General features: G+C 35.4%; 2 protein-coding genes across 2 annotated transcripts in view; one reads left to right on the top strand and one right to left on the bottom strand.

Moving 5' to 3' along the window:
- The window catches only part of LOC108765921 (cyclin-dependent kinase-like 4), a 3,593-nt gene extending 2,785 nt beyond the window's left edge, over window positions 1–808 (top strand). The window contains exon 5 of the mRNA XM_018514819.1: window positions 246–808. Within this exon, the coding sequence (XP_018370321.1) occupies window positions 246–552 (307 nt within the window). The 3' untranslated portion in view covers window positions 553–808. The remainder of the gene's footprint in view (window positions 1–245) is intronic.
- A 10,353-nt stretch (window positions 809–11,161) lies between these two features.
- The window catches only part of Actbeta (inhibin subunit beta), a 29,045-nt gene continuing 25,136 nt past the window's right edge, over window positions 11,162–15,070 (bottom strand). Inside the window, exons 3-6 of the mRNA XM_018514736.1 lie at window positions 14,513–14,733; window positions 13,554–13,782; window positions 12,622–12,799; window positions 11,162–12,125 (exon numbers count right to left, since the gene is read on the bottom strand). Of these exons, the coding sequence (XP_018370238.1) occupies window positions 11,885–12,125; window positions 12,622–12,799; window positions 13,554–13,782; window positions 14,513–14,733 (869 nt within the window). The 3' untranslated portion in view covers window positions 11,162–11,884. The remainder of the gene's footprint in view (window positions 12,126–12,621; window positions 12,800–13,553; window positions 13,783–14,512; window positions 14,734–15,070) is intronic.

Here is a 15,070-nt window from a genome sequence, read left to right as displayed (position 1 = left end):
TAACAATTATATATATATATATATATATATATATATATATATATAGTATTGTCATTAAATATTGTAAAAACTTTAACAGAACTTCAGAATACATAAAACTGTAGAGTTATGATTACTTTGATATATTCTTTTCATATTTAGATTTTACGTTATATTTCTTTTTTTTATTACAAATAACTTGCATTTATTTTAATAATATAATTTAAATATTTAAATAACAATATAAATTAAATTTCGCTTTTTAGATGGCAAATGACGTTGATCAAAGAGAGGCGGAATAACAATACGGAATCTGAAGCCATGGAAAGCGAAAATTCGCCAGAAGATCGTCGTGTTAATACGAATGCCGCGAATAAACTGCAAATAAACCGACCACGCGAATTGCGTTACTTCGGACCCGTCTCGGTAATACCAAACACCACATATATTCGACGGCTGGAACACAAAGGGCTTCTGATTCCTGAATCGAAGGGCTGTGTGTTGCCAGCTCTGACATCGAAAACGAACGCCAAGAGGAAAAAACTTGATTTGCTTGGAGTGAAAAATCGTTGATCGTGCTCAATAAAGAGCACGTTTCTTTTTTGCAATGCAATATTAATAATCGAGGAAGGAATGAGAGAAAAAGCTGTACAGAGAAATTCATTATGCATGAGATGTGGAGCGTGTACATATCTTATATTTTACATCTCTGTAAATGGATAAATGTAAATGTTAAATGTCGATAGTATGTTTGTAAGATGCGATTTATTCGCTGTAAGACAGAGAATAAACACTGAGAAGGTTTCCTTTTATTTTATATCAAATATACCGTAACATGTAAATATCCATCTTTATGTTTCAGATTTTTTTCGAGTAGAGAAGAGTATTCCGGCATCTTGTAAAATTTAAATATTTCGCGTACGTGTATATTTTAACTCTTTAATACGATTTATTGTCTTTTATCATATACGATGAGTCATTCATGTCTGGGTTAATTTTCACTTTTACAAATATACAAGAATCATTAAGTAATTATTCTTACATATACTTTAACATCTTTAGAAAATATTTGTAAAGTTGTGTATTTAAAAAAGAAAAAAGTATGGATCATTATTTAATCGCGTGTTTCTAGTATTTTAAAGAAAAGAAATGCGTAGAACATGAAGAACTCATTGTTTATACTAACAAAAAAGGAATATTAACATATTCTTAATTAAAGTAAAAAATTTTAATAAAGTAAAATAAAATTGTCGGTATTGCATAGTTAATTAAGTTATAAAACTGTCCAATAATAGAGTTACGTGTTCAAGTTCGTAGCTATATTTTATTTCCTCGATTTTTGTAAATTTTAAGCATAATTTAAATATATTAAAACTTATTCGAATTTGAATTAGAGTTTAAATAACCATATCTCTGTTAAAATCACTTTCAATTCAACGAAATGAAGTTTAATCAAATTTTAAACATTTGATTAAATTGTTAACTACGATACAGATAGTTTGCGAAATAAAGTAGACACAAAAAGTATTCGATAATAATTATATCGAATATAGGACAAAATATGCAGGGTATTTTTACAAAAGGTTGAATATTTTGGAGCGACGAAGAAAGAGAAGGGAAAAGGAACGAAGTTCGGGGTTAGTCTTGGCGTTTGTTTTTATTCCCTCAATTTTTGTAAATTTTAAGCATAATTTTAAGTATATTAAAACTTATTCGAATTTGAATTAGGGTTTAAACAATCATATTTCTGTTAAAATCACTTTCAATTCAACGAAATGAAGTTTAATCAAATTTTAAACCTTTGATTAAATTGTTAACTACGATACAGATAGTTTGCGAAATAAAAAGTAGACACAAAAAGTATTCGATAATAATTATATCGAATATAGGACAAAATATGCAGGGTATTTTTACAAGAGGTTGAATATTTTGGAGCGACGAAGAAAGAGAAGGGAAAAGAGACGAAGTTCGGTTAGCCTTGGCGTTTGTTTTCCCGCCGTACGAGGCGCCATGTTTACCGCGTCATCATTCGTCGTCATTCGTGCGCGAAGCCTCGAGTTGGTAAGCAACGCGGCGAATCGCTCCGCATAACTTCGTATTATTTCTCGATCGCGACAAGTATTTGAATCGTGATTCTTTACGGATAATTGAGGATTGTAGATTCGACTTCAGCAATCGACAGCTATGTAGTCGAATCGGATCGTCGAACCTTCTCGTCCTTATTGAAAGATAAGCGTTTCACTCGAATCAGAGACCGAATCGAAATATCAAAACGGAGGAAAAAATGGCTTACAAGTAATAATCGCTTCATCATTGTGCTTTCACGTGATAATTATTTTTCTATCGAATATTACTTTCATTCGAATATCTCTCATAATTGCACCTCGAGCTTCTCGTAATTTTCGTTACAGTTCGTTCATGTTTGCATCGAGAAGCGTGAAGTGAGGTACATCGTACGTTTTGTCAAATAATTCGAGAAACGGAATATTTCAAATGGCGCACTTTATTTTTGGAAAAATGCAAGATTCGAGTGGTAATAAGCGAATCGGTCAATCGCAGTTGAAGGTAGTTAAAAACGCCAAGTTACCTGTTTCAAAATCTTAGATGTAATTGATCGGTTTGCTTCATTACGTTTCTATGCGCCATCGATCTCGCAAATATTTCACGCGCGACAGTTAAGCGATAAGGTAAGTTTTCACGAGCTGCTCTAATCGGCTGTTTGAGCGACAAAAAGGATCAAAATCACGTGATCGAAATGGAGGCTTGATATTCGTCAATTTTGACCCAGGCGATCTTTTTTGTCGCTGAAACAGCCGGTTTGAGCAGCTCGTGAAAATTTACCTTCAACGCTCATTTGTTTTCTTAACTTCTTCGCGTGAGAATGGCCCCGACTCTAACACAGAGTCGATACGGCCAGAATCGAAAATGCCGTTTATGCGGTGAGTGACAAAAAACAATATACAGAATACGAAAGTCTAAAAGAGTAACATATAAACTGAATTGCGCGTTTGAGGCCGGTCACACTTTCCAAAAATGATGACGCATAACACATTCGACACGTCGGTAGACGAGCACTGTATTGTTTTCTTAAGACGCACGGCCACGGCGCGCTTTGTTTATCCGAGCTGTGTGTCGTTCGCGCGGGGTCGGCGCGGCGTGACGGCGGCGGTCTGAGGCCATTCTACATCGGTCGTATCCGCGTCGTAAGCATCATACGACTTTAAATTTGGAGCATCGGATTGACTCAAGCAACAAACTTGTGACTTGAATTATTACACTTGGCCGTGTCATTACTGCGTATTAGGGGCTCCGCACAATAAAAGGAACAGGGAACAGAGAACAGAGAATAAGAATTACAATTTATCAGAAATCATGTATTATGGAATACACACTGCGTATACACAGTGTGTATTTCATAATACATGATTTCTGATGGGTTAAAATTTTTATTCTCTGTTCCCTGTTCCTTTTATTGTGCGGAGCCCCTTACTCTTCGAGACGCGTAGTGAAAGATGCCGATCCGCAATTTTCAGTAATTAGATCAGCGGATGATCAGCTATCGCGTATTAAGCCGGTTCTACATTAGTTGCAAGCCGATCGCAAGTTTGTTGCGACAGCCAATCTGTAGCTTGCATTTTAAAATCAACGCTTCATATTGGTTGTCGCAACAAATTTGCGATCAGCTTGCAACTAATGTAGAACTAGTTTTACGCGATTGATTACTTCCTGCAATTGATTATCATATTAACGATAGCTTTTCATTGTTAAGTTGATATTTCGGCGTAGTTGAGTAGAAAATTTGTTCACGTTGCTTGCACTTTTATAGCACTCGTAATCTTCCGTTTTCTCTCCCCCTCCTCTCTTCTCTCTCCTCTCTCGCTTTCTCTCTCTCGCTCTCTTTAATGCCCAAATATATACAGTGAGTGCAAAAAGTATTTGTTTGTACATAGAAAATATTTTTTAAAAAAACTTTAACTTCTTGCTTTCACTGTATGTACTTGTCTCGCTTCAAATGCAAGAATTTTTAGGAATTTTAAGCAACGTGAACAAACCTCATGTCATCAAACGCGCAAATTCGGCGTTTCTCTCTTTCGGAACCCTTTTCGTTTCCGAAATTGATTATTTGCGCTAATTACGGAACTCGCAAATATTGACTGGATTATAAATTTTGGGCGGTTCTTTTGTTTTGTAAAAGTTTTCCTCTTTTCGCAATATGATAATTGATAATTTATGCGTCGTGCATAAGGAACATGCTGTGGAATAAAGTCGCGCTTTTGTGATGCCGGTTTCGTGTGATATTGTGTGAACAATTAAAAAATAATCAAAGATGAGAAAGCAGGACAGTCAACAGCAGAAAGAAGAGGAAGAGCAGGAGGGGAGCTGAAAGACACCATTATTACTCATCGCTTGGTGAGTCTTAAAATATTTTTTATTTAATTTTAATTAGAAACGCAGATCGGTTTTCGTCTCTTTACGTCGATTTTTCGTGAGGTTTACTGCGTAAAAATCCACGCATTCCATTTTTTGCACGTAACTTGACAGTAAAATGTTAACTAAAAAAACATGTGTGTGAAAAGATGTGTCGCCGCCGAGAAATGCACGTATGCGATTTTGCATTATATCGATTAAATTGTTGATAAAATTATCAATATCTTTAGAAAAAAGTAAGTAGTTATCTTTAGAAAAGAGTAATTGCGAATCTTGAATGAGACTAGTTTGCAGAAAATATCGTCGATAATTATTAAATACGAAAGTAAATTAATTTTGCAAGAATTGATTTCCATTTTTAAGATAAAAATCCGTATGTTTAAATTATAATATATATTTTAATTGAGAAAAGTCGTGATGTAATGACCTTTGAAATGAATTGAAAAATATACTTACTTCTAATTTTTTTTCTAAAGAGTGCAAAAATGAGCCTGTCTCGAAAAATAATGGTTTAATTTTCATTTTTTAAGTGTAAGATTTTAGATTGAGATTTTCTCTAAAAGTTTTAAATCTCTCTCTCTCTCTCTCTCTCTCTCTCTCTCTCTCTCTCTCTCTCTCTCTCTCTCTCTGATATAAAATAAAAAATTAGGTCAGTGAAAACTTACTGAGAAGAAGGATATCATTTGAAAGGAATGAGGCAGTATTTTTTTTTTATAGAAAATAACTTGCAACCATCTGACATATTTAAGGGGTTTTTATTTCGGAATTGCATCCATCTTTGAAATATATAATTAATATCTCGCAACGGACGCGTTGACCCTGCAGCAAATGCGACGGGAAGAAAGAAGGAATCTTCGCCGAACGCGAAAAAATCACCAACACACATTTTTTGTTTCTCTCTTTTTGTTTTTTTTTTCTCCCCGGCTGACGCCGTGCCGAAACTGAGAACTCGAGAAGATGAGAGAACGTGATTTTCCTTTTGGTATCACTCACTTTCGACGTTGTTTATCCTAGCCGGATAATCGTCACTACATTTCGCTTCCTCTTTCGCTCCATTTCTTTCGCTCGCTCTCTCTTTCCTCTCCCATTATCTCCCTTCTTTTTTCATAAACTAAAGTTATATACAATTAAGTATTTCGCGTATTCGACTCTTAGAGAATCACAAGTCTAGCTGTATATTTATTAAACAATACATGTATAATTATTGCGATTAGATTTTTGAAACTAAAACCATCCTTGAATTGTTGAATGTAGCAATTTAAAAGAAATATTTTTTATACCTTTATACTTTTTAGAGTCTACAATTTCAAGACGATTTTCTTCCAATTTCCTAGCTTTCCCGAATTTCAAGACAAAGTGCTTATTTTTCGAAACTTATTATGTATAACTGCAGAGATTATTTTAAATTATTATACTTGTATAATTATATCGGAATATATATATTACAGGGTGTGTAGAATTTCCGACTGCGTTTTTTTTTTTAGATTTATATTGCAGGACACACAATAAACTTCTGTCGCATTTTCTCTTTCCTTTCCCTTCACTATCTATCTCTCTCTATTTTTTTTTATCACGCACACGCACACAAAACACGCATACACATACGCACGCGCAATCGTTTTTCCATCGACTTTTGCATCTCGTCCAGTACTCAAAATCGCTTCTAACTATCACGCGAAATCTTCTTTCTTTCCGATCGACTTCGGGAAACCGATTTAGACTCGTTATTCTATCGTTAATCGCAGACAAATATTGCGCAGATTTCGGACGATCCTCTCGCAAAAATAATCCGCTCGTTGGTCAGCGGCCGGAGAAAATTCGCGTAACGAATTCGCTTCGTATTCGTGGAGGACCGTTATAAGGCACTTTTACCTGCACTACGAAATTGTATCGTTAGATGAAGATGACGCGTGTACGCTAAGAACACCTGCGCGCTAATAAATATATCGGTACTTCTCGAAACTCACTATTATTACTACTCGCTAAACGCAAAAGTGCGCGACTCGAGACACAGGCTCCGTGACGAGAATTCGCTAAAAGGCATTTAAGTGCAAGGGCACTTGCTTGAATTTATTCGCTAATTGCGCGTTTATTATCTTTCCTCGCAAACACTTTGTAAAACATTTTTTTTCTTTCCCCCCTACGTCGTTTTGAGCGTCGATTGGATTTGCGAGGGGAGAGAGCTCATCCGAAACGCGTCTCCGTCTCAGTCTAGAATCGGGATTTCCAAAGCCGAAAAGTGTGATAGCACGCGCGCGCGCGATACCTGGTTGATAATTGATAATGCGCGGCATTCCTCGTGTGGTGGGGAGTCTCGTTCCGCCAAGCGGACGCAATCGCAGCACAGGTCGCATCTTCTCGAAGCGCTCGAAAAACTCCTCAAAAATCCTTCCCTTCTCGCGGAAGTCAGTGCAATATAAGAATGTCAATCGCGTCGTGTGTATTTTCCGCGGCGTCGCACGCATCCAGAGCGGCGACCATCGCACCTTCCAAGTTAGCGGATAATTACTGGAAGAGAGAGATAAAAAAGACGTTTTTTTCCGTTTTTTTTCTTTTCCTTTAAGTTAATTAATTAATTAGTTAGTGGGTTAATCTACTCGAATACTGAGATAGTGACTTTTCGTTTATTATTCTCGCGCAAGTAACACGTAAGCAATCTATACAAAGTCAGGAACGATAATACGAGAGGAATTATATGAATTTGATTTTCTCCTTTTTCTTCTTCTTTTCAATTTTTTTTCTTTTTTTCGTATTTAAATTTATGCTCACTGGGTCGAGAAGGTGACGTATCGTCGCCCATCGGATCGGTCGACGAGATCAGCGTCTCCAACAATCACAGAGTAACTATGTCTACACGGAACCCTTAATCGGATTTAATAATATCCATAGTTATGAAACTGGCCAAATTGTAGCTATTCGTCTGAAGAATGGAACGACTGTGATTGGCCAGTTTTCTAACTACGGATGTTATCAAACATCCGATTAAGGGTGCCCGTGTAAACGTAGTCAGTGACTCAAAGCGTCGAATACCTCTCACTTCCTTTGGAATTTGTTCTTAAATTAAAGAGGATAGACTTTCGTCGACCCTCAGCCTTGATGCCTGCGCTCCGTTTACCTTATAGCATATCATTATTAATATTACCTTTTGTGTCATTAAAGTATTAATATGAATATTATCAATATCTTCAGTATTATATTATCGGTACTCTATTATGATTATTATTATTATTAGCATTATTAATATATTATTGTTCTTCTTATTATTTATTTTTGTTATGTATTAACTGTTAATTATTAATAAGTATTATTAGTACTGTTATTGTTGTTGCTGTTGTTATTTTGTTATTATTGGTAATATTTGTAGAGAGAGTAATATTATATATTACCATTATAATCATTAATAATATTAATATTATTGTTATTATTATTATCATTGTTGTTGCCGTTATTATTATTAATATTACCACCATCATTATTATTAATATTATTATTACTGTTATTACTAATATTATTGTTGTCATTATTATTTTTATCATCATTTTTATCACCGCCGTCATTATCTTTTTTTTCACTTTTTATACATTACGATCGGTACAATGGTCGTAAACGCACTCCTTGAGCTTGTTAAAGGCTTTTTTTTCTTTATCGAGACTTGTACGCACTTATAGCTTTTTCCTTCGAAAGGAATTAAGTAGAAAAAAGAAGTAATAGTAGTATAATAGTAGAAGATGAAGAAGTAGAGGAATTCGAAGAAATGTTCCTTAACAGTGTTAGAAATACGCTTGCTTAAAGTCATTCGTAAACTGTACCATGGACGCAAGTATAGTTCTTCTTTTTTCTAGCTGAACGGCGGAATGTCTCTAGTCATATTTATCCATCGAAAGAACGATTTTATTGAGATATCTAAAAGTTCAGTCAGATATAGATCTGAAAACAATTTTATGGATCAAAATAATTAAGTAGAAAACTCGATGATGAACAATGCTGTAAACATTTTGACACTTTCCAGCAACTAGCTTGAAGATTCTACATAATCCTATACAGCACAAATTATTCCAGCAATGTTGCTGCAAGTTTCCGTGCTATATGGAATTATTTTAATAGTCTAATAAAATTACTTTCGGATCTGTGTTTAGCTAAATTTTTAGATATTTCAGCAAAACCGTTCTTCTCTCGTGTAATTTTTCCTCTCAACACACATACACACTTTTTAATTAATCCTTTCTCGCACGTGCATACTCCATTGCATACCCATATAAGAATTTGAAAAAAAAAGATCAGTCAAAATCGTACCGAGGAAATGGACAATTCAGCAACTCGATTCTAATTTTCTACTTCCGAACTCTTTCGCGGTTAGATTGCACCTTCGCATCTTTCTCTTCCTCACTACGAATTTTTCTATGATCCATTAATCACACCGTTCTTCATCCATCGCAATTTTACTTTACATCGCCGATCGAATAAATACAATATTACGTTATCGCGCTGTTCACACCCGTTGCTTTTTCACACCATATTCGCCGTTGTTGTTTCATTACTTAAGCTTTACTTTGATAATAATTTAGTAATAGTACGACGATACCTTAATAAGGCCCAGTAAGGCTGCGTGGGTCGAACATGACATTCCCACGAAAAAAATTTCATTTACATCTTTAAGTTTTTTTTTTTTTCTTTAATCGCGCACGTCGCTTTGGAACAATAAATCACATAGATACATCTCATCTTGAGATACATTCAATAAACTGCTTTGGAAAGAAAATATGTGCCACCATCCGAAAATTGTCGTCTCATGTTCAAGGCATCTTTCCCTCATTTATTGTCGCGTTATTATTTTTCCGCAATTACGATCACCATGCACATTTCTCACTTTTTCTCTTCCTATAATTTCCAGTTCCTAAATCATTTCCTAATTCTCGATGATTTTGCCATTAGAACCTATCTAAAACTTAGTCCGTTTCACGATATATGATTACCTAAAGATTAAAGGATACCAATAGATTCATCAATGAATTTCTTGGTAACTTTTAGGTGACCATATATTGTGAAAACAGGACTCAGAATGAATTGTCACTCTTAAAAATTGAGCCACTCTTTTTCAAGAGCTGGCTCAATTTTCACTTTTTAGAGATTCCACTTCAAAGAATTTAGAGAGCAGCTCGCAATTAGACGCATTTTCGGCGTACGCATTCCAGTGGACTTTCGCGAGTTGATTCCCAGCAGCAACAATACAATTTATTTTTTCATTCAGATTAAGGAAAATTGCAAAATGTTCTTAACATTACGGTACGAGATCGGGCGCGCGAGTATGCGACTCCTCTTTTCGATCGCGCGCACCGAATATTGTCATATATTTTGCGTTTTACGAATTACATCGAATTGTCGGTGTTTGTAAAAATCGTCGAAATATACGCACGCTCGCAACACCTCGTAACCGATCATAGTCCTAGGGCCAACCAGGGTCTGTAAATTCCATTCGTAAAACGTATACCAGCGTTAGCAGCGCCATCTACTATAGAGGGACCGTAGAATGGAACTTCGTAGCCAGAAAAGCAATATGGCGTCTTACATGGCGTAAACCAGTGCAAACAGCTGTGTTGAGCCTGGTTAGGCCACTTTCACCATCGTCGATTTACTTAACCAGCCTAGTAATAAGGCCTGTTCTTTTTGGCTGAACTTTTGCACCAGTTCATCTTTCTTCCTCTTTTTTCCTCCTGAAGAGAAAAGGAAGAAAGATGAACTGGCGCAAAAGTTCAGCCAAAAAGAACAGGCCTATTGTAATGAAATAGAAAGAGATAGAACTATCTCTATCTCTTTCTATTTCATTACAGTTACTAGGCTGGTTAAGTTAACTGAGCTTGATGAAAGTGGTCCTAAGCCGTGTAAAAACGTAAGTAGGTTTAATCCGTTTCTATATTTAAATTCATCACTACGTGCGTCTAATCAAATTCATTATTATGCCCGATTGCATCAATATTATTCTATGTGAGTGGCCTCACATAGAATAATAATGGCTGCGTTCAGCAAATTCAACAGTTGAGTCTGCTGAACGCAGTCGTTGATGCTTTTACACAGCTCAACGTAGCTCAACGGGCTCAACACGGCGGTTTACGCCACGTAAGACGCCATATTGACTTTTTGGCTACAAAGTTCCATTCTGCGGTCCCTCTATAGTAGATGGCGCTACTAACGCTGGTATACGTTTTATGAATGGAGTTTACAGACCCTGGGGCCAACCTTACGCTTACCAATATAATTAATAATAATATTATAATGTTTCTCTTTAGCTTCTTTTGAACTTTAAGTACTTTTCATCTCGCCCATCTCTCGTTTCCAATCTCCGACCCCGGCACACTGGATTTACGTGTACTTATGCGTATAGGTGTGTCGGTGTATATGGCTGCGTATGCGTGCGTGCGTACGTGTGTATTATATATTTATAATATATATATGTATATTTTTAGACTTTTAAATAGCATTTTTATCTACTTTTTAAACCGTTACTTTCGTAAGTTTTTGCATAAAAAACAAGGCAATTAGAGAGATTGAGTTTCTTTCTCGTCTTTATATACTTAATGCGCGCGCGCGCCCGTACGCGATATTTCTATACTTCGGTTGAATCACGTCATGTGTATGTATGTGTCCGAGAATGTATATATATATATATATATTTATATTTATATAATATATACATCTTATATATATATAAATATAATCGTAAAAGTCACGTCTTTTACTTTCAATCGTGTGTGTTTTAATTATTCTCTCATTCTCACTCACTCACTCACTCTCTTTCTCTCATTCTCTCATTCTCATCGCGCAACTAATAAAGAAAGACTAAGCTCTTGGATAAGAATACCGACTCTGAATACTTTCTCGCGTATCTCCTCTCTGCCTTTTACGATCACGTACAAATAAACCGGAGAGATATAGATAAATATATTATATGCGTATTGTAAACGACGCTTTGAAATCGAGACGCCGTGTCTCTTTTCTTCTCTTTTTTTTTTTACAAATTACCAACCGGTAAGGTCTACTCTACGTACTCGACCGTTCTATATTTTGTATATATATAGAAAGGCCAATTTTTACTTTATCACCCCACGCGAATCGCGCTCGGAACGCAATCGCATTGACGTGGCGTATAATCTAGCAAAATTACCTAGTTCTTTTGACTATCTTTGCATACCAGTCTACCCTCGGGTGTTTTCAGGAAACCACCCTCGCGCGGACCACCGTTCGAGCGCCGCGCGCTTTAATATTCGCGCAGTGCTCGATCGACTTCCGGTTCACCGGTTTCTCATTTCTAATGCGAGATCATTCTCGCGGAATTCGGACGGTTTCTGAACCGATTTGCCGGACCGAGTCCGAGCTCGCGTTTACGATTCCGCGATCATTTCTTTGTCTCTCTTTTTTTTTTTACAAGGCAGAAGCACGACGATCTTTTTCGACCGTGCTCTTTCGTCTCCCTGTTGCATTTTTAAGGGCAACCGCACTCGTCCACCACCATCTTCGGCAGATCTCTTTTGATTATGTTCGAGTCCGGGCCGTAGTAGATGAGCGACATGGGTGAGAACTTGAGAGGCGCGCAACACGGTTGCATGCCGGCCAGCCGATCCATCTTTCGGTATTCCTCAATCACGTGGGTGTAATAATTGAGAAACGTGTCCGGCGTTCTGTGACCAGCCGCGCAGTCTCCTCTGCAGTAATTGGCATAGTATCTGTCAGGGAGATCCATATTAGCGTACCGGTAATGATACTCGTAACTTTCAATCTAGAATGTTTTCTTTGAGAGAGAAATATATTGCTCGATAATATATTATTACTGGCATTTATAGGACTGATATATCATTTACGTTACGAATAATTAGATAGTTTATATACTAAAAAAATACAAAATTTTAATATTTGTTTGAATAATTCCAAGTATAAATATTTGTTTGAATAATTCTAAGTATAACTATTGATTAAATACAAACATATATTTATTTGATACAAAAACCATTAATTATCTTTTTTCTTGAGTAAATATTTATTTACTGTATGTACTAAGTAAATGTTTACTTAGTACTATTCAAAGAAATATGCATTAAGATTTAGTAAATTTTTTCAGTGCTAATATTTGTCAAACTTGAATTCGAATACTTAGCCGTTGTTGTAATTATGAATAAGCGAGTAATTATATAGGAATTATTTTATGCTGTTTGGATTACTTACCCCTGAGGAGCAATAATCCAATCGTCCCACCCAAGCTGAGAGAAGCTGACGTAGAACCTCTGCTTACAGCATTGACCTTTTATCGCGCCGCTGCACTCGATCGCTCGTCTCCTAACGCGCTTCGCGGCCGCTGGATCTGTACGCACGACTAGAAACGGTCTATCCGGATCGTGATCGCCTGAAAGGAAATACTCTTTAATTACAACACGCTTCCATATGAGACCGAAGTACAATGTTATAAGTAATTGTAAAACAATAGTTGATCGATCACGTCAGACCAGTAATATTTTTCGACAACACGATCGATCGGAATGCTTCAACCTTCTCAAATGAAACAATTAATTCAAAATCTCGTAATTATCTCTAACAAAACTAATTAAAGTCGAAAGCTATGTAGTTAAAGTCGAAAATGTTATTTTATTTCAGATTGAAAAAATTATTTGAAATCTTAGCTGTTTGTGAATGTCACCTTGCAAATTTGGAAATCATTAAAGAAGAGCACATCCTGTATGTTGTAATAAAATAAAACTCATTAAAAAATTAATAGTAATTTACGATTAAAAATTAATGTAATAATAATAATTAATAAAATTTTCGTGCTAGTTTTCAAGATGGCATTCATAACAGTATTCGAACATGTATATAGATATATAAATCGATTAGATCAGAGGTCGGTAAAAGTTTTTTGTAAATAGCTATATAGTAAATATTTTAAATTTTACGACTTAAAAAGATGTTGTATAGATACTTATATAAAAAAGAGAAAACAAATTTCCTCACATTTTTTATTATACACAACATTCAAAATATATAAAAAATTGTGTCTGTCATACACAAAACTAGGCGACTTTGCTAATTCCTAAGTTGGATAAATGAATCGACCGCGAACATTTGTCAAATTTTTCGAATTTATTTTTTTTATCAGGAATTACCTTTCGAATTTAGGGACGACTCGATCACGTGCGGCGAATGCCCATCGAAGGTCGATATGTGGACATGCGAGCCGCACCCGCTGCAGTCGACGAGCAACGTCAGTTTATCTTTCGAGTAGTTCGTCGTGTACCATCTGCTGACGATCTTCGTCACGTCGAATTTCTGCCAACCAAGCTGGCCGACGTTCACAACAAGAGATGTCACCATCTCTAGGTGTTGCCCGAGTTCCTGTAGATTAAACCGTTTATTTAAGAGAAAGAAAACTTTGTTCTAACATAACATAATAATTTGTAAGGCTGCATTATAATTTTATGTGTCTTAAGAGATAAAGAATAATATATTTTTTCAAAATAATTAATATAATTGCAAGAAATATTTCGATTAGATATATTTTTTAATTTCTTTTTTAATTATGCTGCGATTAATTAAAAGAGTTGAAGGCTCAAAAGAGTGCATTAAAACCTTGTTATTAAAGATTTGCACAATTTTGCAAGAGTAACCGATTCACACTCATTTCGAGCGAACACATAGACCCGAACTCAATATATTGCAAATACTTGCATTTACATGAAAAAAAAAAATAATTTTGCAGAAATATCTAAAGATTTAAAGATATAGATCTGAAAATTTTATTGGGCCAAAATAATTATGTAGAATTCTCAAGCATGATGAGTGAAGCTATAAAAATTTTTGACATTCTAGCAATCAGTTTGATGGTCCAGCAAAATTATTTTCAGATTATTATGTATATTTAGTTAATATTAGATACCTCGATATCAAGATCGTTCTTTTCATGTGAGAAGAATAAAAACTAGATATATACACGTGTTTAATACAAGATGAAACAGAATAGCAACACACACAATTATAACGCTTATTTCTTATTTATATTATTTAAAAGAAAGATTTTTATGAAATAATATTCTTATTTGAATTATCAATCAGAGCAATAGATTACCTTGCCTCGGAGATGTGTCGTATTACCGCAGTGCACTCTAAATACCCAGAGAGTGATATTTCTTTGGTTTATCTGACTGTGACGATGATGCTGATAGTGATGGGCATGTTTGAGCTCAACTCTCGCCCACAAGGTGGCCCTTTTGATTCTCAGAGGTTCCAATGCCGGTTCGCCGCTCGACATCGGAAATTCCAGCAATGGCTGACCATTCAACGTGTGCCCTGTAATAGAAAAAATGTATTTTAATTTTTAGGAAGATTAGATACAAAATTAAGTAAAATTAAGGGCTCGCTTTAAATAATCATAATTTGCATAATTCTATTTTGATGTTCTAATTCAAGAAATCGATTATTTTTAAAATGTCCACGTTGCATAATTAGAAGCACGAGATTAGACGTTTTGACTGATGGGAAAAATATTAAAGATACAGCCATTTATATATTTTCGATAAATTAGTAAATATCGAATATTTTTATTTGAATAAATTTTAGCAATAGATACGAATCGTAAAGACAAAGAGGGCAATTAGTATTCATGAGAAGACAGAATCTCGAAAAT

The sequence above is a fragment of the Trachymyrmex cornetzi genome, unplaced genomic scaffold (assembly GCF_001594075.2).
Source record: "Trachymyrmex cornetzi isolate Tcor2-1 unplaced genomic scaffold, Tcor1.1 scaffold56, whole genome shotgun sequence".
NCBI classification, from domain to species: domain Eukaryota; kingdom Metazoa; phylum Arthropoda; class Insecta; order Hymenoptera; family Formicidae; genus Trachymyrmex; species Trachymyrmex cornetzi.
The sequence above is the reverse complement of the archived record's forward strand: the minus strand, read 5'-3'. Positions and strand labels throughout refer to the sequence as shown.